The sequence below is a fragment of the Somniosus microcephalus genome, chromosome 4 (assembly GCF_052327205.1).
Source record: "Somniosus microcephalus isolate GS21.2 chromosome 4, FLI_Smic_1.0, whole genome shotgun sequence".
NCBI classification, from domain to species: Eukaryota; Metazoa; Chordata; class Chondrichthyes; order Squaliformes; family Somniosidae; genus Somniosus; species Somniosus microcephalus.
In genome coordinates this window covers 287,297,094-287,321,473 of record NC_140990.1, presented here as the reverse complement: position 1 = coordinate 287,321,473, position 24,380 = coordinate 287,297,094, and the positions used below count along the sequence as shown (strand labels likewise).

The window sequence follows — 24,380 nt, the reverse complement described above, 5'->3', positions numbered from 1 at the left end:
TTCTTGTAATTTAGTAGTAGTGGGAAACTTATAGGGGTTACCAATAATGGGACAATGAGGGTCACAAGGTACGACAGCAATATAAGGGACATCTCAATGTCTGGGACCATTGAAGGAATATATAGGGGTCAGTGAGCATTGACAGTGTTTGACGTTGCAGGAAATGGCAGCACTAGGAAGGGTGCCAGTGTGTCTAGCCCTGAGGAAGGTCCTAGGGTGCATTAGAACTGTGGAGAAGGCCTGGGATCGAGCAGCAGTATGGCTATACCAAGAGATTCAAGACCTGGCAGCATAGGGGCCACCTCTGAGGGCCTGGCAGCACTGGAGCAGGAGGTGGGTGTCCAAGGGTAGGGTAGGGCAGCATTTCAGGATGAAGAAATCCCAGGGTCTCGGTCCAGGGACTATCATTATTGGGGGCAGAAGGTCTTGGGGTCTGGAGACACTAGGGAGCAAATACCCAGATCTGGTGGCAGTGGGAGCAGGCTGTGTCTGGGAGCACTAGTGATGGGGGTCTCTGGCTCTTGGAAGCTCTGAAAGCAGTCTCCTAATATCAGGGAACAGTGGCAAGAAGATTATGGGGTCTAGGAGCACTTAAGGTGGGAACACTGGGAGAATAGATTGTAGGTCTAGAGAATGGGAATACTGGGTCTGGGTGCAATGGGGAGGGGTATCCTGGAGTCCAAGAGCAAGGCACCATTACAGGAGGTTGCCTGGGTTGCAGCATTGAGGGTGAAGCCTGGATCTGCCAGTGTTAAGGCAGGAAGCTAGGTTCTGCCAGCGTGGATATGGAGAATCTGGGCTGGCCGACCTATGATTAAACTATTTTCAGACTGTGTACTGGGCTGACTGGTCTGGGCTATTAGGCATTCCTGTATCACATTCCCAGGAACTGTCAGCCCTCTCGCTGTCCCTTTCACGCACTCTCACTCTGTGTCTCTCACTCTCTTATACATGTCTTTCAGCTTGACATACTTTCTGCAGTGCAAAATGAGTAGCTTTTATTTAAAAATTTAGTTGAAAACCTACTCAAATTCATCATCCAGTTTGTATTCAACTAATTTTCAAAGACACAAAGATACAATTTGACTTTTCTCATAAAAACAGAAGATGCCACATGAGTTTAATCAGAGCTGTTTGTCACATTTAAAGTCAATCTGTTTTTGCTGTCTCTCTCAAACAGACAGCATCTCTGTTATAAAAAAAAAGCATTTAATATAAGCTTTATCTGAATCAAGCTTTTTAAATTTGTCCTCTAGCTTTTCTTCAAATAACTTTGAAAAACAATCAAACTGATAGTGTTAGAGACTGAAGAGACACATTGCATCAGTTGAGCTAACTAAATGTTGCTGATACATCTTGGAAAACTGTGCACACTGCACATGTTCTAATTGCAGAATCTGCCTTCAACTAACAGTGTCGTAACTCTGGACAAGAATATTAAGTCCAAGCCTAGAGAGAAGCTGAGGCTTTCAAGTAAAAACATCAATGAAGGTACCCAAGGGCACAAAAGACAATTTCATGCTTAAGTTTAATCAAGTTATTATGAAATATGTCATTTTAATGTCTTTTCATGTTAATTTTTGAACCTTAGAAATTTCAGTTACTAAAAAAAGGCAAACTTTTTTTGCACCTTATCCTTTCTTTTATGAATATTCATCTGGATGGTCAGTAAGGATTGGTTATTTTCATGTCCTTAGTAGTTGTTTTCTCACTGACAGTTTTCTTGCTCCTTTCTTTGCTTTTGATTTGTATATACCTTGGCCTAGAAATTAGGTTTGCCTCCGCCAGGGCTTTTGCGCCCGAAATTTTGCGCCCGTGATAATTGCCGCTGCGCCCGCCAAAAATTCAGCTGCCCCGCGCCCAGACGGCTGCGGGCGCTAATGGAGGGTTTCAGCGCCTCGCTATGGGCGCTGAATGCAGGTTTGCGGCGCTAATCCCCCGCTGCGGCACCCGATGCGGTGCGGCAGGCTGGGGTACTGCAGGCCTCCTCCTTCTGTTAAGGAGGAGCTGCCTGCAGCCGACCACTGACCGGTCGATTCGCCCGACAAATGAGCCCGGCACCTCGGAGAAGTGCCGGGCTCGCGGGCCACACACATCAGTGCCGCGGGGGGGTGGTGGAGGAGTCCGGGGAGGGAGGTGCGGGCAGGCGGCCGCCGGGAAAGCGGCCGGCCGCCGCTCCACCTTAATGCACCGGTGCTACGTGCTGCAACATCCCGTTGAACAATCGTTGGTTGCGGCTGCCACGGGCGAGGCGGCCGCAACTGAATTTGGGTGTCCGGCCGCGTTACCACGGCAACCGGGACGCTGTGCACACCGATGACGTCATCGGTGCCGGCGCAGCGCTACCGGCTAACGCCGATGGTAGGGCCCAATGCAATTTCGATCGCGGCTATAATTCCGGCGCAAGGCCCTCTAACGCCTCTAATTGGGCGCTAACCCCACCGAATTTCTAGGCCCTTATCTTCAGTTCTGATTTGCTAGATAAGATTATAGCTACGTTATAGGAGACACACATTTATTTACTTTCTTCCACTCTATAGGGTAATACATTGCCACATGTTAACACCCACTGATACCCTAGTTGAGACTGGGAACTCACTGTGTGGGTAAATGCAGCTGTGATTCCGGATTCTACTATATACAGTCTCTATTTTTTTAAACAAATTTATAATTTACAAAATTGCAAATGCAGCCTGCCATATTATGGATTATTCTATGCTTGTAAAACATTATACATGTAATAGTAACGTAATACATCATTAAATTGTACATTGGTCTGTATCAGAATAAGGCAAAAGTGAGTTTATTTCATTACACAGCCATTACACATGGATGATTGTAGAAGTGATGAAACTGAAAGGAGTGAGTATATAAATACCATACTTACAAAATTGAACTTAGAAAGTTTTGTTAAGTTGAACAAATGATGTATGTGGTAGAAATTAGCCTGGCTTCCTTTTTTGGGTCCAGACCCGACACTGGGTGACCAATGCATGCCCGAAGCAAGAGGCCCGAGGATCAACTGACATTGATCCCACATCTGCCTGCTCATCGGAGCCAAATTTCTAAAAGGGGTCCTCAATGGGCATTAAGCCCTTAGTTACATATTCAAGGGGCTTAACGCCTATTTTAACGGGCCCCACAAATTTAGCAGTGGGATCAATGCCTGTGCAGATTGGGTGCAGGCCATCCCCCTGCTAAAGTAATGCTTTTCACCCATTTTACACCAGAAAAACAGGTGCAATGCATAGCAATTTCTAGCCCAATGTATTCTATTTCAGAAAAATGTCTATTCCAGAATAAATAATACATTTATAATCTCTTCTGGATTTTTTTGTAAATTAAAGACAGTTTATAAATTCAAGTTGTTATTGGATTGCTTTCTTTATTCTCTCCTGTGCTGAAATGTTACTTATTTGGAAAAATATATTTCCCTGTTAGTTTTTAATTTGTTTTCCTATTTCCTCAGTTATCCATATTCTGTTCTGTTAACATTTTATTTCTATTATATTTAACTGGGATTTTGTTCGTAATCAATTGGCAGTAAATTACCTTTCAGATAATTCTCCTAACCTCCACCCTTTTGTTCTCTTTCCCTCTGTTTTGTACACTTTAAATCTATCAACCATGTAAAGACTTTTTAGCCTCTAATACTGTATGTATATTCTATACATCCTACTTTCATTCACCTGATCCTGGTAATAACCTTGCCACTGTATGATGGTAGTCAGTACATCAGTATAAATTGATTAGCTTTTTCCCACACTCACCTGACCACCCTTCTAATTTTTCCTATTATTTTATAGGCCACAGCAGTGCAATTTCTGTCAGTGCATAAATATTACTTCCATTATTTTTATAATTTGAAATATTGTAGACAAATGCAAATTTTATCTTTAAAACTCAGTTTACATTGATTTGTTATAATGTCTATTCACTGTAGACACATAATTCAAAGAGTAATTAAATCATAGTAATGCCCAGTTATGTGATCCGATTATTTTTAGAAAATTGTTTTGCAATTGCACCTGCAAAAGTTTGACTGTTATTCTGAGTCTATCAACATCCAACACAAATCAGTAATCAAAATCAATGAACTTATATGTCATTCATACTACCAACTTCCTGGTTGAGTTATTCACAGTGAAGCACCATTAATTTACTGTATGTGCCTGAATGATATTGATGCATTAAAATATGAATCATTATTGACAATTTGCACACATAGGCAAAGCTCTATTAAACATATACCAATAGCAGCTACTGTTGTAATAATAAACACCTATTTTTATATAAATTTGCCTCTATTTTATGGTTCATAAATTATGTGTGCAACTATAAGAAAGCATGTAATGTACTTAGTTTGCATCCTGTAGTTCTTAGTTAAAGTATCAACTGAAGGTGAGAGTTGAAGTTGATCACTGTGGATGCAGAAAAATTACCAGATATTCACCACGTCACTGAATAAAGATGTCTTACAGAAAACATCCATCTCCATATCCAACTATTCAGATATCCATCCATTCAATTTAGTACATAAAGTATCATAGTAACCAGATTTATGGAGTACTAACCACTTCTTTTTCCTTGCCCATTGCATCTCTTCTCACCCCTGAGCTCTTCTGATCACTCTCTCATATCTGTCTCTTGCAGAAAACCAAGCAGCAAATCACACTTTGTAAACCGCCCTGTCTGGGTTGGCATTATAAATTAGTGAACTGGAGTGGTTATTGAGAATTCCTTTCTCCTTTTTCTATTCCAGCTGCTGCTTTCACTACATAGACCAGTGCCAGTACATGATATTTTTGCTGCAATGGAAGGCTTCATAAATCCCTCTTCTATCCTGTCAGACATGTATTAAATCTTGGTTCAATTGGGTTTGCCATTTTGTTTTCTTTTGTGAAAGTTCTGTCTGTTGCACCAGGCATCCTATTTTGTCTGAAGCATCTCAAACCAACTTTATCTCTGTTTGGAAAGTCTGTAAATCCCCGTTAGTGTTGCTAAATGCAACTTTATTGAGAGGCTGCAACTACTGCCTTCCTACTTTTCCACCAGTTATATTTTCTGGTCCCTTATCAAAGTTCTCTGTTGTAGCTTCTGTGAATCTTATTTTTTGTTTCCCTTGTGTCCTGATGCTATCTTGCCATTTTCTGCTCCAACTTTTATCTCGACGATCCTCCCTCCATTGCTCGGTTAATTCCAACTATTCTAACCAGAAACCATCAGAAATCCATAAAGATTTGAGCCAAAACCCTCAGTAACTTTGCCCCAAAATCTGTAGAAATCAAAAAACCTGCAGAGATGCTGGGTCTAAATGAAAGAAAGAACATACACTTATATAGCATTTTTCATGACCACCAGAAGCACTTTACAGCCAATGAAGTACTTTTGAAGTGTAGTCACTGTTATAATGTAGGAAACGCGGCAGCCAATTTGCGCACAGCAAGCTCCCACAAGCAGCAATGTGATAATGACCAGATAATCTGTTTTAGTAATGTTGATTGAGGGATAAATATTGGCGAGGACACCGGGGATAACTCCCCTTCTCTTCTTCGAAATAGTGCCATAGGATCTTTTATGTGCACTTGAGAGGGTATATGGGGCATCAGTTTAACGTCTCATCCGAAAGACGGCACCTCCGACAGTGCAGCATTCCCTCAGTACTGCACTGGAGTGTCAGCCTAGATTTATTTGTACTCAAGTCTCTGGAGTGGGACTTGAACCCACAACCTTCTGACTCGGAGGCAAGGGTGCTACCCACTGAGCCACAATTGTAAACTGTCTTGGTTCTTTTTATGATGAGCACTTCAACAATTTGAAACACTGTATCAAACCTGTCCACCAAGACTTAAATACAGCATCAATATCTGGGGAGGCTCTTCTCTCTTGATCTTCTGGACATGATATGAAAGTTTGTTGTTTGATGTACAATTCCTTTCTTACCTTTAATATCCAACCTCTCCCATTTGTTAGAAATAGCCAAGTTACGGCTATCTCTGGTCACTTTAAATAATCAGGTTCTAGTGCAAATCAATATGGTGGGTATATTGTGTTTAATCAGAGTTTAAAACGGAATATAACACATTAGTTATACAGCAAAAACATACGACCATGACGAGCAGCTGATACCAATCCAATCGGACAGACGGTTGACATACGTGAGCAATTCTCTTCTTCCTTTCGTCTAGAGCCTCCTCTCTCTCTCTCTCTCTCTCTTCCATCTGTGAGTACAAGCTCTCTCTCTCTCTCTCTTTCTCTTCCGCCTGTGAGTACAAGCTTTCGGGAGGTCACTTTTATTCTACTTTTAGGGGTGGGCCTGAACCTGGATATTGACAAGACCTTTTGACCTATAGAAGTTCCCCTAAAGCCTTAATATCCAATGGGACTTCTAGTTATTTGTCGCGATACTTGTGTCAAAATCCACCCTAAAGATGTCTTATGATTTTAGCCATATGTCTTTCTCTGTTTATATTTTCCGAGAGTTTCCTTCCTGTGGAATTTGTGTCTTATCTCTTTCGTCCATATCCTTCTTTGATCTCATGAGGCCCAACCAGAAACCTGTTCTCTTCAGAGTGTTACCTCCTTTATGATGTAGCAAATATTCACATTAACTTCCCCAAACTCCCTTCCATTATCTTCGCAAGCAGTTCTGTTAAGCTAACTTCAAATCCTTCCTTAGCATTATACATGTAAGAAGTCACACAACACCAGGTTATAGTCCAACAGTTTTATTTGAAATCACAAGCTTTCGGAGCGCTGCTCCTTCATCAGGTGCTCCTTCATCAGCGCTCCGAAAGCTTGTGATTTCAAATAAAACTGTTGGACTATAACCTGGTGTTGTGTGACTTCTTACATTTGTCCATCCCAGTCCAACACCGGCATCTCCACACCATGAGCATTATACATAAAATACATAGTGGTTATGTTACTGGACTAGTAATCCAGAGGCCTGCACTAATGATCCAGAGACATGAGTTCAAATCCCACCATGGCAGCTGTGGAATTTAAATTCAGTTAATTAAATAAATCTGGAATAAAAAGCTAGTATCAGTAATGGTGACCATGAAACTATCAGATTGTCATAAAAACCCATCTGGTTCACTAATGTCCTTTAGGGAAGGAAATCTGCCATCCTTACCTGGTCTGGCCTATATTTGACTCCAGACCCACACCAATGTGGTTGACTCTTAGCTGCCCTCTGTGGTTCAAGAAGGTGGCTCACCACCACCTTCTTGAGGGCAATTAGGGATGGGCAATAAATGCTGGCCTTGCCGGTGACACCCACATCCCATGAACGAATAAAAAAAAACAAGGTTCAAGTCTTAACTTATAAACAACATATAATCGCTTAGCAACAGGGAGATTACTATACCTGCGTAGAAAACCAAAACATTAGCACTTCTAAGCTTCTATCTGGTCCGAGGAGACTTTCCGTCTGCAATTCAAACATAACCATTTAAACACAGCATTTTTCACATCACAGTTTTAATTGCATAACATTACATTTTTAGGCATCTTTAGTTTCTAACACTTTGTTATAACCTTCTTGTCTCTCTATTTAGTTGGTACTACTATGGTCAAGGCTCCTGTGAATTTTCTTGCTCCTTCCAATTTCCAAATATCCTGTACTACATGCTTTTTCTTCCCTCTATGCTTAACTGTGTACCCACTTGTGTTAAATTTAAGAGCCATTATAAAGTTTCCAATCTAACTTATTCTCTTCCAGGACCTCAAATCTATGGAACACCATGCTATCTTTCATCTTCCTCCTTACAATCCTCAGGATTTTATAACTTGAGCTTTTTATCACTTAATCACTGCTTCTTGATTTATTTTATGCTTTTCAACCTTGATGGTGTGCTGTACTATAAACCTTCACTTTATTAGTTTCTCAATAAAAAGATGATTACGCCTCCAGAGCAGCATGATACTATTTTCATAGGATTACTTTTACATCATACAATACCACTAATCTATTAACCAAGCATCCTTACTCCAGTAAGTTGACTGAAAATAAAGTAGAAATCTAACAAAAATTAAATGCATAAATTAAATCAAATGCCAACAGCTTTTACATTTCTATGCATCCTTGTTTTCATATTCTATCTCAGTCAATCATCTAGCAATTCCTCACCTCTCCCATATATATGTTCACTAATTGTGAATGCTATTTGTATTTTCCTGTCATCAGTTATATAAAAATAACACATGATATTGGAAGACTATGTTTTATTACTGTTTCATATTTGTAATTTCTATCTTTGCTCCCAATCCAAACTCACAAATCTTTGCTGTATTATTTCATATTATATAATTTATTTATTTACATGTTTTCTGATATCTCCTTCATAACTCCCTTATTATCTGCTCTCCCGCACATCTTTGATCCTGACCTGGTATATCTCATACTTACTGATTTTATGCAACTAATGCTGATACTGACCTACATACAGATGGCACAACAACTACATTCTCTTCCAAGTTTGTGTTCCTTGACAACAAAAAGTATAATAGTTGTAGGAGAAAAACAGTTCACATAGAAAAAAATGAATAACTGTGGTTAGAATATAATCTGCTATTGATGATGTAGCTCTTAAATGGACCAGATCAGAACACACATTGTGATTTTAGTGCTCATTTATTATATTTTGTGTCTTCTGCAAATATCACATTACAGCATTATCCAAGGTTTAGCCTCAATTTCTGCAGTTCCCTTCAACTGTTTACCTGGTTTAGGGGAGAGGAGATTCCATGAGAGCACAAGCCCTTACAAAATCGAAGGCGAGGGGAAAAAATGCTTTTTGTTTCATGAAGATATCAGATTCCTTTATATTCTACCTAGTTCCCCTGAATTCCCAGAGCCATACACCACCTAGCACTTAAAGGATGGGTTGGTAATCAAATTCCATGCCCCCACTAACAATGCTCTAATGTGGTCACTAGAAGGTTCATAGCCATGACATAGGGATGGGTTACCCCCTGATATTACCTTCATACTGTCCAGAGGTGCCTGCCCTCTGCTTGGTACATCCACACAGTAGCATAATTAAGATCAATAACTGATTTATATGTGGATATATAAATCTCTCAATACTGTGGCATTGCATGGGTATCTTGTCCTTTTGCACATAAATGCTACTGTGGCTTTTAAGAGAGAGGTACATCAAACTATAAAAATGGTCATTGGGACCAACTTTGCCCATATTCCTCAGATTTTGGGTTCAGTGCTCATTGAAATGATTTTGTAGAAATGTCCTAGTGTGTTAGAAACAGCATATTAGGATATGGGAACTGAAATGGCAGTTAACAGGCAGTTAAGAGGCTTTTTCCCATTTTGGGACTTCTGCTGCGGGCTTCCCAACGTCGGGGAACCCCGCCAGGGTAAGTGAGGTGTGATGTGGGTCTGTTGTAATGTTTGTGTATAGATGACAGCTGCAGAAGTGGTGTGAAGGATCCAATGGGACACTAGTGAGTATCAGAGGTAAAGAGATGTTGGGAAAGTCATTTTTAATGTGTTTAGATTTTTCTGTAGGTGACAAGCTTTGAAGTGTTTCTGTAGCCTCATCTCATTGGGAGAAGTGACAGATTGCTTCTATAAGCTCACCTGCAGCTACCATCTATTTCATCCTAAGGAGAGAGTAATTGGAGAGCCTGGGTGCAAGGGCTCACTTGTGTGCTGTGATTCAGCTCAGCTGTACTGTTGGGCAGGTGGCCAGCTCAGGCCACTCAGAAAAATAAATGAACTGAAAGTCAATTTAGGTCATTCTTGCACAAGTCCAGCAACTGGAGCAAGAATGAATAGGACTGCAAGTAGGTCATGTCCCTACCACTTTCAGTTGGAAAGTAAAAGGAAAAGACAGGTAATTGGAATGTGCAACTGGAAAATCACCAAGAAACTTGTGATTCCTTTGATCATTCCTTCTCTTTGGACTAACCAATGAATGGTGATGGAGTTAGCATTGATTTTGTCAATTCTTGGTACATATTTTTAGGGCTGGATTTTACCTGCTGAGACGAGTTGGAGGCGGGACTGCTGCCTTCTGGGTTCTAGTCCCGCCCCCAATGATGTCCAACACACAGACGCTATTTTCCCCTGATTGGCCTTGTTAAACTCGCCCTGCGGGCTTGCCAGCCAATTAAGGGAAAGCCGGTGTCAGATGACGTCAGTTGATGACGCTTCATCTGCCGGCTTTCTTAAAGTGACATGAATCTTTTATTTTTGACAGATGATCTGTCAGTGTTTGACAACATTGAGGTGCTGTCAAACACTGATGATCACTGTACAAAGGTGAGCCCTTGCACCCAGACTCTCCAATGACTATCTCCTTAGGATAAAACAGATGGCAGCTGTAGGTGAGGGTACAGAAGCGATCTGTCACTTCTCCCAATGAGGTAAGGCCACAGAAACACTTCAAAGCTTGTCACCTACAGAAAAATCAAAACACATTAAAAATGACTTTCCCAACATTTCCTTACCTCTGATACTCACCAGTATCCCATTGCATCCTTCACACCACTTCTGCAGCTGTCATCTATACACAAACATAACAACAGACCCACGTCACACCTCACTTACCCTGGCGAGGTTCCCTGATGTTGGGAAGCCCGCAGCAGATGTCTCATAATGGGAAAAAGCCTCTTAACTAACTGTTAACAGACTATTAAGTGGCTATAATCCTCTTCCCACCGCGAGGAGTCAGATCCCTACGCAAATCGGGTACCCCATTCCCGGGAAGATTGGTTGGAGGTGGGTTGGGAGCGGGTTTGGGACCCGCTCCCAATTCTTTTGATTTTCTCAGCAGTCCCGCCTCCAGACCCGCCTCCTCATGGCTGGTAAAATCCAGCCCATAATCTTTGATGTATTTTGGTTGGTGCTTTTAGCTATAGATTTACATCTTGTTAAGACTGTCTCTTGATGCATTTATATTATGGCTGTGAGTTTGAGACAGATGACTGCAGTATTGGTTCCATGCAGTCAGTACTTTGTACTGCTTGGCTCAAATTGCAGTTTTCCTGTCCAAGTATAAATGCACTATGATTTCTGAGGTCAAAATATCTCCTTTGTGTCATTCAATAAATGAGTAATTCAATAAATAAAATAAGAAAAAATATGTTTCCCTCAATTATTTGATTTTCTCCCCTTGCCTACTCTTCTAAAAAGAGGAAGAGGACGAAAACTGTTCAAGAAAGTCTGTGGCAGATTATTTCAAAGACGGTTGGGACAGGTCTAAGGTCAGGCAATGAGTGCCACCGGATTACTGAACCATGGGGGCTAATGCGGTCGAATTGATCCAACCCTCATTCGGATCGCACATGCGCACTTTAAACACTTGTGAATTTGTTTGTGTGTCAAGCCTGATTTTGTCTTGGAAGCACTGACTCTAGGTTACAAACATACTTAACTAATCCATTTGCCAGAAGGATAAAATTAAAAGAGTTCTTCATGACCCCGAAGAATCCCAGTGCTGTAAACTGTATGTACGAGTTCCATGGTAAAGGGTATTGGGTGTTATTGAAAATTGAGTAGACGCATAAAAAGCACTAAGGAATTTCTATTGACATAGTATCTGTTTCCTGAGATTTTATCTTAACGTGGAATATGGCTGTACTGTGATTGAGTGCCTCTGAAAAAGAGCCAGTTTTATTGACTATGCAACTGGAAACGAAGTAGGTATCCCCAGGAACTGTGCAAAATTCCCGGAGATCGAACATTCAGCATTGTGGGTCGGGATCCTGTACCCTTGTTCTGTGATAAATTAATGCCGCTGGAAGGACAATACAATGTCACCGGAAACCATCACTCATGAACCGTCAATTACCAAACAGACTGTAATCTGTTCAATTTCGATTTATTACAGAAAATCAAACAAGTGGGAAAAGAGGGGTCAGGCTCCAAGTTGTCCAATCTGCCGTTAGATACGCTCAACAGGATCAACTCCAATAGTTTGCGTATTATAGAAGAGGACAAAACCAGTCTAACAAAGCCCGAGGCTGAGAAAGAGGGCGTTGGGAAAAACGAAGAATCCTCACTGAGTTCGCCTGAAAAAACTGGTGTGGACAACCTGGAATCGCTCAGTGACTCTTTGTATGACAGTTTCTCGTCTTGCGCTAGTCAAGCGTCTAACGAGGTGTTGGGATAAAACCTGAAAAACGTATTGAACAGCCGATGGAGCACTTACAATATAGAACCAAAAGAGTAAAGCCGCAAAGTAAAGACATTCGGAACTTTTTAAAAACCGTACCACAGTGGAATGAATTGTGGATCGGTGTGAGACCGGACAACGAATAGCCAACTGATTCCACTCTGCAGACTAAGATTGCAGTTGCTGGCAGAAGAAAATAAATTAAAACTGGGAAACGCTGCAACTCCCATATAATGAATTGATTGATTTAAGGAAGCCAATTTTGCACTGTATAAATATTGTACTGAATTTTTTTCCCTGTAAATTGAAAAATATATTTGTAGCAAAAACACGAAAGCAATAAATGCTAAAACAATGGTGCAATCCTGCCTCGGCTGACACATCGCCCGCTGGGCAGTTTGCGATCACAGGTTAACTATGATTTTTCTGCATTTGTTTTTGCTTCTTGCTCAAATCAGACCCAGTCGGGATGAACTATTCCACAAGTAGTTTCGTATTCTTGGAAATATGAAATTATGGCATTTTTAAAAGTGCACAACCACCTTAAGCAACCACCTCCTTCCCAGTCTGGACGTAGGAACTCGACGAGTCCAGTCCAGTCCAGTCCAGATGATGTATATTTCAACTCTCAGGTGACTTGAAACATTTGAAAGAAAATGGATGGCTGTGTTTCCCAGCTCGACGGGGTTTTGTCCATTTTCCATTTTTAAAAAACCTCTATGTCAGGGATATTTGTAATATACTGTAGTTGTTTATAAAATGTTGTACAACCTTATGAGCACATCTCCCATTACGAGCCAGCCTAACTGTTCTGAGAAATCTTCACTTTCCCTGTATCTTTTAACAACTTCGCCCTGAATCCCAGCTGGAGTTGCTGCAGGCAAAACCTTCTCGGAAGAACAAGCAGTGCCTTTCCCGGTGCTGACTGCACTTGCTGATTTCCCCTTGTTTTCAAATCAGGCTTGTGTTCCTGTGGTTTGGAAACCGTGCGATATTTCAAATGGTGTGTATTTTTTCTAGCTGTGAGATATTTATATCTACTTTTTGTACATGGAATTGTAAAGTAGTATATTTGATATTTTCGGGAATCCTATACACAAGTCTTTGATTGAAACGGTTGATAAAAAAAGTACCGAGTGTAAAAAGTCTGACGGTACCAACAGTGTTACTTAAAAATCTGGTGCAATCTAGAGTGTTTATATTAGAAATTAATGTCATATTTTCATGTAAGGACATTGTCAGAGCAAATAAAGTCGATGCTTTTGCTTTCAGGCTTTAAACGGGTGATTATGTTATTATCTTGCAATTGCTGCAGCTTGGCTCATCATTTAGCCTTTCACTACAACAATGCACACAGCAAACTTTCAGAACAAATTGCTTTGCTGCATGGAGCTCGATCGCGTTTGCTATTTGATGTTGACTTTGCATCCAGTGGGGGGGGGGGGGGGGGGATAAGAATGGGAAATAAAAACCCGTTTTCCACAGACCTTCAGCTCGCTAAGCGAATTCCACAATCCGGTTTCCACTGTGCGCGCGCACAAGCTCTTTTGTGCGACTGGTGGCGACTCACCTCAGCACCCGAAGGATCGATGCGTTGCAGACTGGCAGCATACCTACCGTTATTTAATAATATATAAAACACTGGCTGCGTAGACAAAATTGTAAATGCACTTTTATTCAAAGCAGGGATTAGACCAGTGAGCCGTGATCGCAATAATAAAGAAGAAAAGAACAAATGGAAAAGCTTTCAAGCATATAGGTAATCACCCCGCGTTCAGATAAGCGGGTCGAACACTCTTACAGTATCACTTGCGAGGCTTATTAGGGTTAACTGTTTGCCGACCGTAATTGGAGCTTAGTCGGTCGACTCCAGTGTTAAAAAGAGCCATTCGCTTATACTTGGTCTCGTCAAGCTCTGTTCATGTAATTGCAGTACTCTGCAGTACTGGGTTGGATTTACAACTGACTTTACTGGATCAAAGCCCTGAGCACAAACGCTGCCATTAGATGTAACAATCGGCACTGTTACTCCTATCAAACTCACAAGAAACTGTTTGGGAATAAATAATACAGGTTTTCTCAAGCCTGTCCCTCAATGTACTTGTATATTAGGTTCCAGTGTTATTCATGGACCTTGCTTCTCTTCTATACAGCTCCCCTTTGTCATTAGTCTTACAATATGCTCCCTTTCCCTTTTAATTAGTACTTGTATTCCTTCACTTCCCTTTCTTTCCCTCTCCTTTTCCCATCCGTTGTTTCCCTTTCTTGCATTTCTTAGTGTTAATATCTCACTTATGTCTCCTTCTATCCCCCTCCCCCTTTGAAAATGTTACGCTGAATCTCTCCGAATCCCAAGTGACAGATGCCTGCTGTCACGTGGTGCGAATGTTTGAATCCTCTGTCCATTCCCACACTGTCTCTCCCCCAAACTCTCAGTGTTCTCAGGCTCCCAGCCGAGGGACCACTCTGCAGACATGGCTGTATCAAGGAAGCTCGCCTAAGACCCGAAACTGGTCGTGCGCTCCATAATCCCCTCATTACTCCACAGTGAAGCAGAATGGAGCTCTTCATTTACACAACTTTCTGCGGATTTTTCGCGTCCACAGGTAAGCTTAAGGCTCGCTTTCCCTCCCCTTACAGGAAAGTCAATTCCACAGGATTTGAAGTGATTTAATCTGAAATAGCCGTAACCAAACATTGCCGTGCATTTTCTCTGCTTTGTGCTCCCGTCTTTGGTCTAATCAATTTTCAGCAACGGTAGAAAAAAAGCATTTAAGGTTTACTTCACGATAAATCAATGTGATCTGTCGGAGCGCATACCAGTTAATTAATGGCAATAAAAGTTAATAAGGACCATAAGTGGATCAGAAACCAATGATCAAAGCTTATATAATCGTAGACTTCAAATTACTTCAGATGACTGATCTTGCAATTTATTGGATTTATTTCACTCTGTATATCTCCATTGTCATTTCAATGGGTAAGTCTTTAGATAAATGAAGAGCAGCGAGCCTGACCGGACAGTCGATCAATCCACGCCGTATTCATTTTAACTTTTTCAGGGCTTGGCTTTCAAATCCAGTGTTACCAGTGTGAAGAATTCCGATTAAACGACGATTGTTCATCTCCCGAGTATGTAGCAAACTGTACAGTCAACGTGCAGGACATGTGTCTGAAAGAAGTGATTGTCAAAAGTGACGGTAAGGAACCCGTTCAAGAGAACATTGCATTGAAAAATATTCATTCAGGTCCATTTGTTTTAATTTGCCTCCAGGCGCAACGACTTCTCCTCAGTGGATGTAAACATAAAGAAAAATGGATTATTTTGACACTGCAACCTTGTAATTAGAATTTCTTCCTCTCGACTAGATACAATAAACATCCCTAATTTAATTTTTATGGACCAGCCAATTTCTGCCTGAAGTGAAATATAGCCCCCATCAAGCAGTGAAGTGTTCCGGGTTCTTGTGAATCTAGGTTTCAGTTCATTGCAGAATACTAAAATAAATCTGAGCCACAGAAAACGCAGCTGATCGATTTACCCACCCATTCAATGTTTCTTCTGTGTCTACCTGTCTAACATTCCTCTATATGGGGAAAATAGATTAAATCCGGCACTGTGACATGATTATACTGGAAAGAAAAGAATCGCAAATTGAATTGTAAGATTAAAACTGTGGATGGGTGTTAGATGTTGTACTCTTTGAACTTCAATAGAAATCATTTTCCACTTCCATGATAATCTGGATAAAAGCCCCACGCACCAAACCAGATTGGTGTGGAAATTCTTTTAGCTTCAGTAAATCTTTATTTTGCATTTAAAACTCTTTCAAAGGTTTGAATTCTGGAGAGATTAGGAAAGCTTGAGTCAACTTTGATCCAAATGTATTATATTTGGGAAAGGGAAAGTGACCTTAAAATGATGGGATCATGATTAGGTGTCGCCAAGTAATTGGCACACATTTTAGAAACTTTAAAATACCAAGCTGATTTCAGACAAAGTTGGGAAAAGTTATAATTCATTATATTCAGTGCCAGCGTGTCTGCAACCATTCTCTGTATAATACTGCTTTTAGGTCCCGATTGAAAGATTTTTAAAGTACATCAAAATAGCCCATATAACACACAAACTATTATAGAGGAAATTAAACTGAAAATAATATGTAACATGCCATACTTGGTGTGAAACTGTTAATGGAAAGTGTAGTGAAATAGGATAAAGAATGTAAAGTATGTTTACGAAACACTAATTATGTAATAACTGACAGTTCTCATACAGCACAGTGCAGATTTTCTTGCGACATGGCACTCACCCTATCTACAGTGCCAAAGGAATGCAAAGGTTACATTTGTCCTGGCGTATAAAAATCTCCTTGTCTAAACCATCCTTGAAATTTATGTAATCAGATGGCCATACAGATGCAGACCTTTTGCTCTGTGCTATTTACCATTGGAAAATAGAACAAAATTGCACATGCTAAGAGCCCAAAAGGCTGCAGAAATGGTTTGAAATACTGCAAGTCCATTTTTATAACCTCTGTCATCAGGCTTGGGCAGATGTACACTGAGCTTTTGAAGACTTCACTTTTAATTTGGATTTTGCCTCAACCTGTAACCCTATGACCATGGTATTGAACAATATATTATATGGCCTACTCTCTATAGAATTTCTCTGCAGCAATTAAGGGAAAAGATGTCTTGATGACCTGCAGTAATGATGTCATAAAGGAATATTAATGCTTTCAACCAATATCATCGAGCTCTGCATTGAGACTCTGAAAAGCTCCTACATAGGTGCCACTGACATTTTCCACAAAATTAATTAAAACTTTACCTTTAAAGTCAGTGCACTACCTACTTATGTGATTTATATAAAATAATTAAATGTTGTGATATAATGTTAGGGTTCAGCTTATATTTAGTTTTGTTCTTCTGGTTTATGATAGCTAGATAGAATCATAGAATCATTGAATGGTTACAGCACGGAAGAAGGCCATCGAGCCTGTGCCGACTTTCAGCTAGCCCCACTCCCCTGCACTTTCCCCATAGCCCTGCAAATTCTTTTCCTTCTGATACTTATCCAACTCCCTTCTGAAAGATAAGATTGAGTCTGCCTCCACCACCCTTTCAGGCAGTGCATTCCAGATCTTAAACACTCGCTGCCTACATTTTTTTTTCTTGTGTCACCTTTGGTTCTTTTGCCAATCACGTTAAATCTGTGTCCTCTGTTTCTCGACCCGTCTGTCAATGGGAACAGTTTCTCTCTATTCTGTCCAGACCCCTTATGATTTTGAACAGCTTTATCAAATCTCCTCTCAATCTTCTCTGCTCCAAGGAGAACAACCCTAGCTTCTCCAGTCTATCAACGTAACTGAAGTCCCTCATTCCTGGAATCATTCTCGTAAATCTTTTCTGCACCCTCTCTAAGGCCTTCACATCCTTCCTAAAGTGTGGTGCCCAGAATTGGACACAATACTCCAGTTGGGGCCGAACCAGTGTTTTACACAGGTTCATCATAATTTCCACACTTTTGTACTCTATACCTCTATTTATGAAGCCCAGGATCCTGTAAGCTTTTTTAACTGCTTTCTCAACCTGCCCTTCAATGATTTGTGCACATATACCCCCAGGTCTCTCTGTTCGTGCACCCCCTTTAGGATTGTACCATTTTGTTTATATGTCCTCTCCTCATTCTTTTTACCAAAATGTATCACTTCGCACTTTTCTGCATTAAATTTCATCTACCACGTGCCCGCCCATTTCACCTGAAGTCTATCACTCTCCTCCCCACTGTTCACTATACTTCTAAGTTTCATGTCATCTGCAAATTTTGAAATTGTGCCCTGTACACCCACATCGAAGTAATTAATATATATCAAGAAAAGCAGTGATCCTAGAACCGACCCTGGGGAACCCCAATGTATACGTTCCTCCAGTCCAAAAAACAACCATTCACCACTACTCTCTGTTTCCTGTCACTTAGCCAATTTTGTATCCATGCTGCCACTGTCCCTTTTATTCCATGGGCTTCAACTTTGCTGGCAAGCCTATTATGTGGCACTTTTTCAAAAGCCTTTTGGAAATCCATGTACACTACGTCAACCATATTACCCTCATCAACTCTCTCTGTTACCTCATCAAAAAACTCGATCAATTTGGTTAAACACATTTTGCCTTTAACAAATCCATGCTGGCTTTCCTTAATTAATCCACACCTATCAAAGTGACTGTTAATTTTGTCCCTGACTACTGTTTCTAAAAGCTTCCCCACTACCGAGGTTAAATTGACTGGCCTGTAGTTGCTGGGTTTATCTTTACACCCTTTTTTGAACAATGGTATAACATTTGCAATTCTCCAGTCCTTTGGCACCACCCCCGTATCTATGGAGGATTGGAATATTTTGGACAGTACCTCCACGATTTCCGCCCTCAATTCCCTCAGCATCCTAGGCTGCATCCCATCTGCTCCTGGTGATTTATCTACTTTAAGTACAGCCAGCCTTTCTAATACCTCTTTATCAATTTTTGTACTATCAAGTGTCTCCACTACCTCCTCCCTCACTATGTCTATGGCAGCATCCTCTTCCTTGGTGAAGACAGATGCAAAGTACTCATTTAGTACCTCAGCCATACCCTCTGCCTCCATGCATAGGTCTCCTTTTTGGTTCCTAATCGGCCCCACCCCTCTTCTTACTACCCTTTTACTATTTATATGCCTATAGAAGACTTTTGGATTACCTTTTATGTTGGCTGCCATTTTATTCTCATACCCTCTCTTTGCCCCTCTTATTTTCTTTTTCTCTTCTCCTCTGACCTTTCTATATATAGCCTGATTCTCAGATGTATTTGCAATAGATAAGGCTAGAAGTTACAAAAATAATAAAAGGACAAAACTAAAGGCTCTGCATCTGAATGCACGTAGCATTCGAAACAAAACAGATGAACTGATAGCACAAACAGAAATAAATAAGTACGATCTGATAGCCATTACAGAAACATGGCTGCAGGATGACATAGATTGGGACCTGAATATTGAAGGGTACATGACATTTAGGAAGGACAGGAAGCTAGGAAAAGGTGGAGGGGTGGCTCTGTTAATTAAGGATGGTATTAGCACAATAGAGAGGGATGACCTAAGTTCAGGAAACCAGGATGTAGAAGCGGTTTGGGTAGAGATGAGAAGCGATAAAGGCAAGAAGTCACTTGTGGAAGTGGTTTACAGGCCCCCTAACAGTAACCACACGGTAGGATGGAGTATAAAGGAAGAAATAATGGGAGCTTGGCAGAAAGGTACGGCAATAATCATGGGGGATTTTAATCTACATATAGTCTGGAAAAATCAGATGGGCAAAGGTAGCCTAGATGAGGAGATCATAGAGTGTTTTTGGGATAGTTTCTTCGAACAGCACATTCTGGAGCCAACCAGAGAGCAGGCTATACTAGACCTGATATTGTGCAACGAGATAGGATTAATTAATGACCTCATAGTGAAGGCACCCCTAGGTAGCAGCAATCATAATATGATTGAATTTTACATTCAGTTTGAGGGAGAGAAGAGTGGGTCCAAGACTAGTATTTTAAACTTAAATAAGGACAATTATGAGGGCATGAAAGCAGAGCTAGCTAAAGTGAACTGGCAAATTAGGTTAAGGGATAGGTCAATAGAGTTGAAGTGGCAGATATATAAGGGGATATTTCAAAATACACAGAATATATACATTCCAACGAGGAAGAAAAATTCCAAGGGGAGGACCCACCATCCATGGTTAACTAAAAAAGTTAAAGATCATATCAAACTTAAAGAAAAAAGCATATAATTGCGCAAAGATGGGTGGCAGGTCAGAAGATTGGACAGAATATAAAAAACAGCAAAGAATGACTAAAAGATTAATAAGGAGAGAAAAATTAGAGTACGTGAGTAAGCTAAAAACAGATAGTAAGAGTTTCTATAGATACTGGGCAAAGATCTGGCAAATGGAATATAATGTGGGGAAATGTGAAATTGTCCATTTTGGCAGGACAAATAAAAAAGAAGCATATTATCTAAATGGTGAGAGATTGCAGAGCTCTGAGATGCAGAGGGATCTGGGTGTCCTAGTGCATGAATCGCAAAAGGTTAGTATGCAGGTACAGCAAGTAATTAGGAAAGCTAATCGAATGTTATCGTTTATTGCGAAGGGAATTGAATACAAAAGTAGGAAGGTTATGCTTCAGTTATACAGGGCATTGGTGAGACCACATCTGGAGTACTGTACAGTATTGGTCTCCTTATTTAAGGAAGGATGTAAATGCGTTGGAAGCAGTTCAGAGAAGGTACGAGGCTAATACCTGGAATGGGTGGGTTGTCTTATGAGGAAAGGTTGGACAGGCTGTATCCCCTGGAGTTTAGAAGAGTAAGAGGTGACTTGATTGAAACATATAATGGGTCTTGACAGGGTGGATGTGGAGAGGATGTTTCCTCTTGTGGGAGAATCTAGAACTAGGGGTCACTGTTTAAAAATAAGGGGTCGCCCATTTAAGACAGAGATGAGGAGAAATTTTTTCTCACAGAGGGTTGTGAGTCTTTGGAACTCTCTTCCTCAGAGGGCGGTGGAAGCAGAGTCTTTGAATATTTTTAAGGCAGAGGTAGATAGATTCTTGATAAGCAAGGGGGTGAAAGGTTATCGGGGGTAGGTGGGAATGTGGAGTAATCAGATCAGCCATGATCTTATTGAATGGCGGAGCAGGCTCGAGGGGCCGAGTGACCTACTCCTACTCCCAATTCGTATGTTTGTATGTTTGTAATACATACATAGATACATACATAGATAGGTACGTAATTTGAAATTGAATGTACTACTGAATTTAAGGCTGTAATCGAACTTTACAGTTAAGGTGACTTTTTGTACACTGCTGAAATTTCACTCTCATAACACGTGATTTAAACAGAGTTCTGACGAAGGTCATTGATCTGAAATGTTAACTGTGTTTCTTTTTCCGCTGATGCTGCCTGACCTGCTGAGTATTTCCAGCATTTTCTGTTTTTATTTCAGATTTCCACCATCTGCAGTATTTTGCTTCTGTGTTTAAACAGAGCCCCTTGAATAGATTAGAGTCTTGTAATTTTCTCCCAGGTATCCAAGTTTCTCCATTTGGGAGGTATTCCCAATAATTAAGTGAGAAATAAGACAGCATATCGTTCCTTAATAAATTTGAAAACAATGGTGGGGCAGTGAGATGAGTTTTGGATTGCTTTTGCAGAGTCGGCACATACACAAAGGGGAAAAGTGTCTTCTTCTGTGCTGCAAACTTCTAGGGGGAGAAATTCCCCTAGAGGGTCATTTGGGGCATGAAGTCAAAAATGTTTGAAAAGTTAGTGTCAGGCGCTAACCTTTTCAAACTTTTGAGAAATTCCCATTTTTTGCTCCAAGGGGGAGGTTGAAGCACTAAATCAAGCTCGCCTCTTGGCACGCAAGTGGCAGGGAATGTCCCGATCCGAGGTCCTGTGCTCAGCAGCGTCACAGCGGCTCTTCCCTCAATTAAAGGGAAGGGCTCCCCACTGCGAGTTCTGCATTTATTTCGGTATTTGCTGGAGCGTCACCGTGCCTTTAAATGGCGCTCCGCGAGCAGCCGGCCTTAGTGTTCGCGACCCCTGCAGCAGCCGGTAACATCGCCCGACGCTGCTGCAGGGTGCAAGGGGGAATTTTTCTCCTGAGACGCTACACCCGGAGATGACGTCATGATCTCTGAGCGCAGAAGATCAGGGTGATACCTAGTAGCGCTGCCACTAACCTCCCGCGGAATTTCACAGGAGGCTCGGTTATCGCCTCGGGGTGGGGGGGGCAAAAAGGCATTTGCACCTCGTTAGTGCCTCCCACCGGAGGTGCAACCAAGGGGATTTTTGCCCCGCTACAGTTTTAAGGATAGTCTAGATTCTGACAATCAAAACTGTGCTCTACTCACCCATATATCTGAGGTAAGAAATCACACAACACCAGGTTATAGTCCAACAGCTTTATTTGAAATCACAAGCTTTCGGAGCGCTGCTCCTTCGTCAGGTGAAGTGGAGAGATGCATAAAAACACAGCTTATATAGTCAGAGAATAATGTCAGATGTTTACAGGTAATCTTTCTAACTGCCATTTATCACACCTCGGCAGAGAGATAATCACAGCAATCAAAGGTGTAAATGGTGTCCAAACAGGTCAGTCAGGAAAACATTACACCAAAGAACAATGAGGTGGGGGTCACAAGGGGTCAAATGTTGCAGATGCTGGGGTCTGTATGAAAAACAAAAAAACAGACAAAAAACATTTTTTTTGCTGGAAATCACAGCAGGTCCGGCCGCATCTGTGTGGAGAGAACAAGCCAACGACAACTCGAGTCTGGATGACCCTACGTCAGGTGGGGTTACATGTAGCGTGACATGAATCCAAGATCCCGGTTCAGGCCGTCCTCATGGGTGCGGAACTTGGCTATCAGTTTCTGCTCGATGATTTTGCGTTGTCGTGTGTCTCGAAGGCTGCCTTGGAGAATGCTTACCTGAAGATCGGAGGCTGAATGTCCTTGACTGCTGAAGTGTTCCCCAACTGGGAGGGAACACTCCTGCCTGGCGATTGTTGCGCGGTATCTGTTCATCCGTTGTCGCAGTGTCTGCATGGTCTCGCCGATGTACCATGCTCCGGGGCATCCTTTCCTGCAACGTATGAGGTAGACAACGTTGGCCAAGTCACATGAGTATGTACCATGTACCTGGTGGGTGGTGTCCTCACGTGTGATGATGGTATCTGTGTTGATGATCTGGCATGTCTTGCAGAGGTTGCTGTGGCAGGGTTGTGTGGTGTCGTGGTCGCTGTTCTCCTGAAAGCTGGGTAATTTGCTGCAAACAATGGTCTGTTTGAGGTTAGGCGGCTGTTTGAAGGCGAGTAGTGCATTTTCAGAAAGATTTTATTTATTCTCTGGTCCAGGTGCCTACTGAGTTTGAGAGAGAAGGTAAGCAGCCCATTCGCAACCTACGGGCGGTGCATAAGGATGACCTAGCAAAGGCCTCAAATTTGATTTTCCCTCTTCCCTCAATTTTGCAGTCCTTGATGCCAAGGATATAAGCACTAAAGCCTGTGACATCAAGGATTAAGACATGGAGTGTATCAATGCAAATTTGGAGTCTAGGGGGAAAAATCACCAGAGAGGATAGGAACATAGGAACAGGAGTAAGCCGTTCAGCCCCTCGAGCCTGTTCCACCATTCAAAATGAGATCACAGCTGATCTGTATCATAATGCCATCCACCCGTCTTGGCTCTATGGGGGAAAAATTCAGTATCGCCCCGTTTGGGGCGCCATTATTGGCCGTGCGCAAAGTTTAGCGCCTGCCGCTAATTATCGCCTCCGACAGCAAACTTGGCTTTTATCGCTCCTGGAGGTGATTGGAGCGCTAAATCAGGCGCCACACAACTCTTTTAAGGCGCTAAGGCCCAGGAGCGAGGCGCTACCTGAGAAGGTGGGCGCAGCACAGGTGCTGTCAGTTAGCGATTGAACACAGACACACTGGCGCCGGTCAGTTCTTAAAGGGGAGGGTCGATCTAGCTCTGCAGCCACACCCTGCTCACTGGAGCCTTGAATCTCGGCCTGGGCAGACCTGTGGCTAAATCTAGCAGCCAGACACTATGGAAAGGGCCAGGGAGTGAGCACAGCGCTTCTGCGAGCGGGCTTTGGAGGCTCTGGTTCGCGGGGTGGAGCGCAGAAGATCCATTCTGTACCCAGAGAGTGGCAGGAGGCCTTTGCCACGTGAGTACAAAAGAGTGTGGAGGGAGGTGGCTCAGAGAGTGCCCTCAAGCAGCATGGTGCCTAGGACCCATGTGCAATGTAGGAAAAAGTTCAACGACCTCAATCGGGTCGTCAGGCTGAGTGCCTTATTTTCAAAACCTCTTCATCCCTCCATCTCAACCTCACTTTATGGCCAGAGGGTCTTGAAAGCCCCAATGCCCAACACTCATCCAACACCTATGGCCCTTTCATCAAACACTCACGCACATTCCACACTTTGCATACAGTAAGGGCTTTTCAACCATGGGAGGCATTTCAGGCAAGATCATGGCTGCATACAGTAAGGGCTATTCAACCATGGGAGGCATTTCAGGCAAGATCATGGCTGCATATTTACTCAGACGCCGTCCTTTTTCTTGCAGGCCAAGCTGTCTCATAATAGGAGACAGCAGCAATGGACCGGTGGAGGGCGGCCTCACCTTCAAGTCGTCAGC

The 24,380-nt window shown here is 41.9% G+C and overlaps 2 protein-coding genes across 4 annotated transcripts in view; both read left to right on the top strand.

Moving 5' to 3' along the window:
• The window catches only part of LOC147120530 (nck-associated protein 5-like), a 974,633-nt gene extending 961,221 nt beyond the window's left edge, over nt 1-13,412 (top strand). For all 3 annotated transcript variants that reach the window (XM_085986588.1, XM_085986589.1, XM_085986590.1), the window contains one exon: nt 11,859-13,412. In XM_085986588.1, the coding sequence (XP_085842714.1) occupies nt 11,859-12,140 (282 nt within the window). In that variant the 3' untranslated portion in view covers nt 12,141-13,412. The remainder of the gene's footprint in view (nt 1-11,858) is intronic.
• A 1,019-nt stretch (nt 13,413-14,431) lies between these two features.
• The window catches only part of LOC147120529 (ly6/PLAUR domain-containing protein 1), an 87,460-nt gene continuing 77,511 nt past the window's right edge, over nt 14,432-24,380 (top strand). Inside the window, exons 1-2 of the mRNA XM_085986587.1 lie at nt 14,432-14,749; nt 15,206-15,343. Of these exons, the coding sequence (XP_085842713.1) occupies nt 14,701-14,749; nt 15,206-15,343 (187 nt within the window). The 5' untranslated portion in view covers nt 14,432-14,700. The remainder of the gene's footprint in view (nt 14,750-15,205; nt 15,344-24,380) is intronic.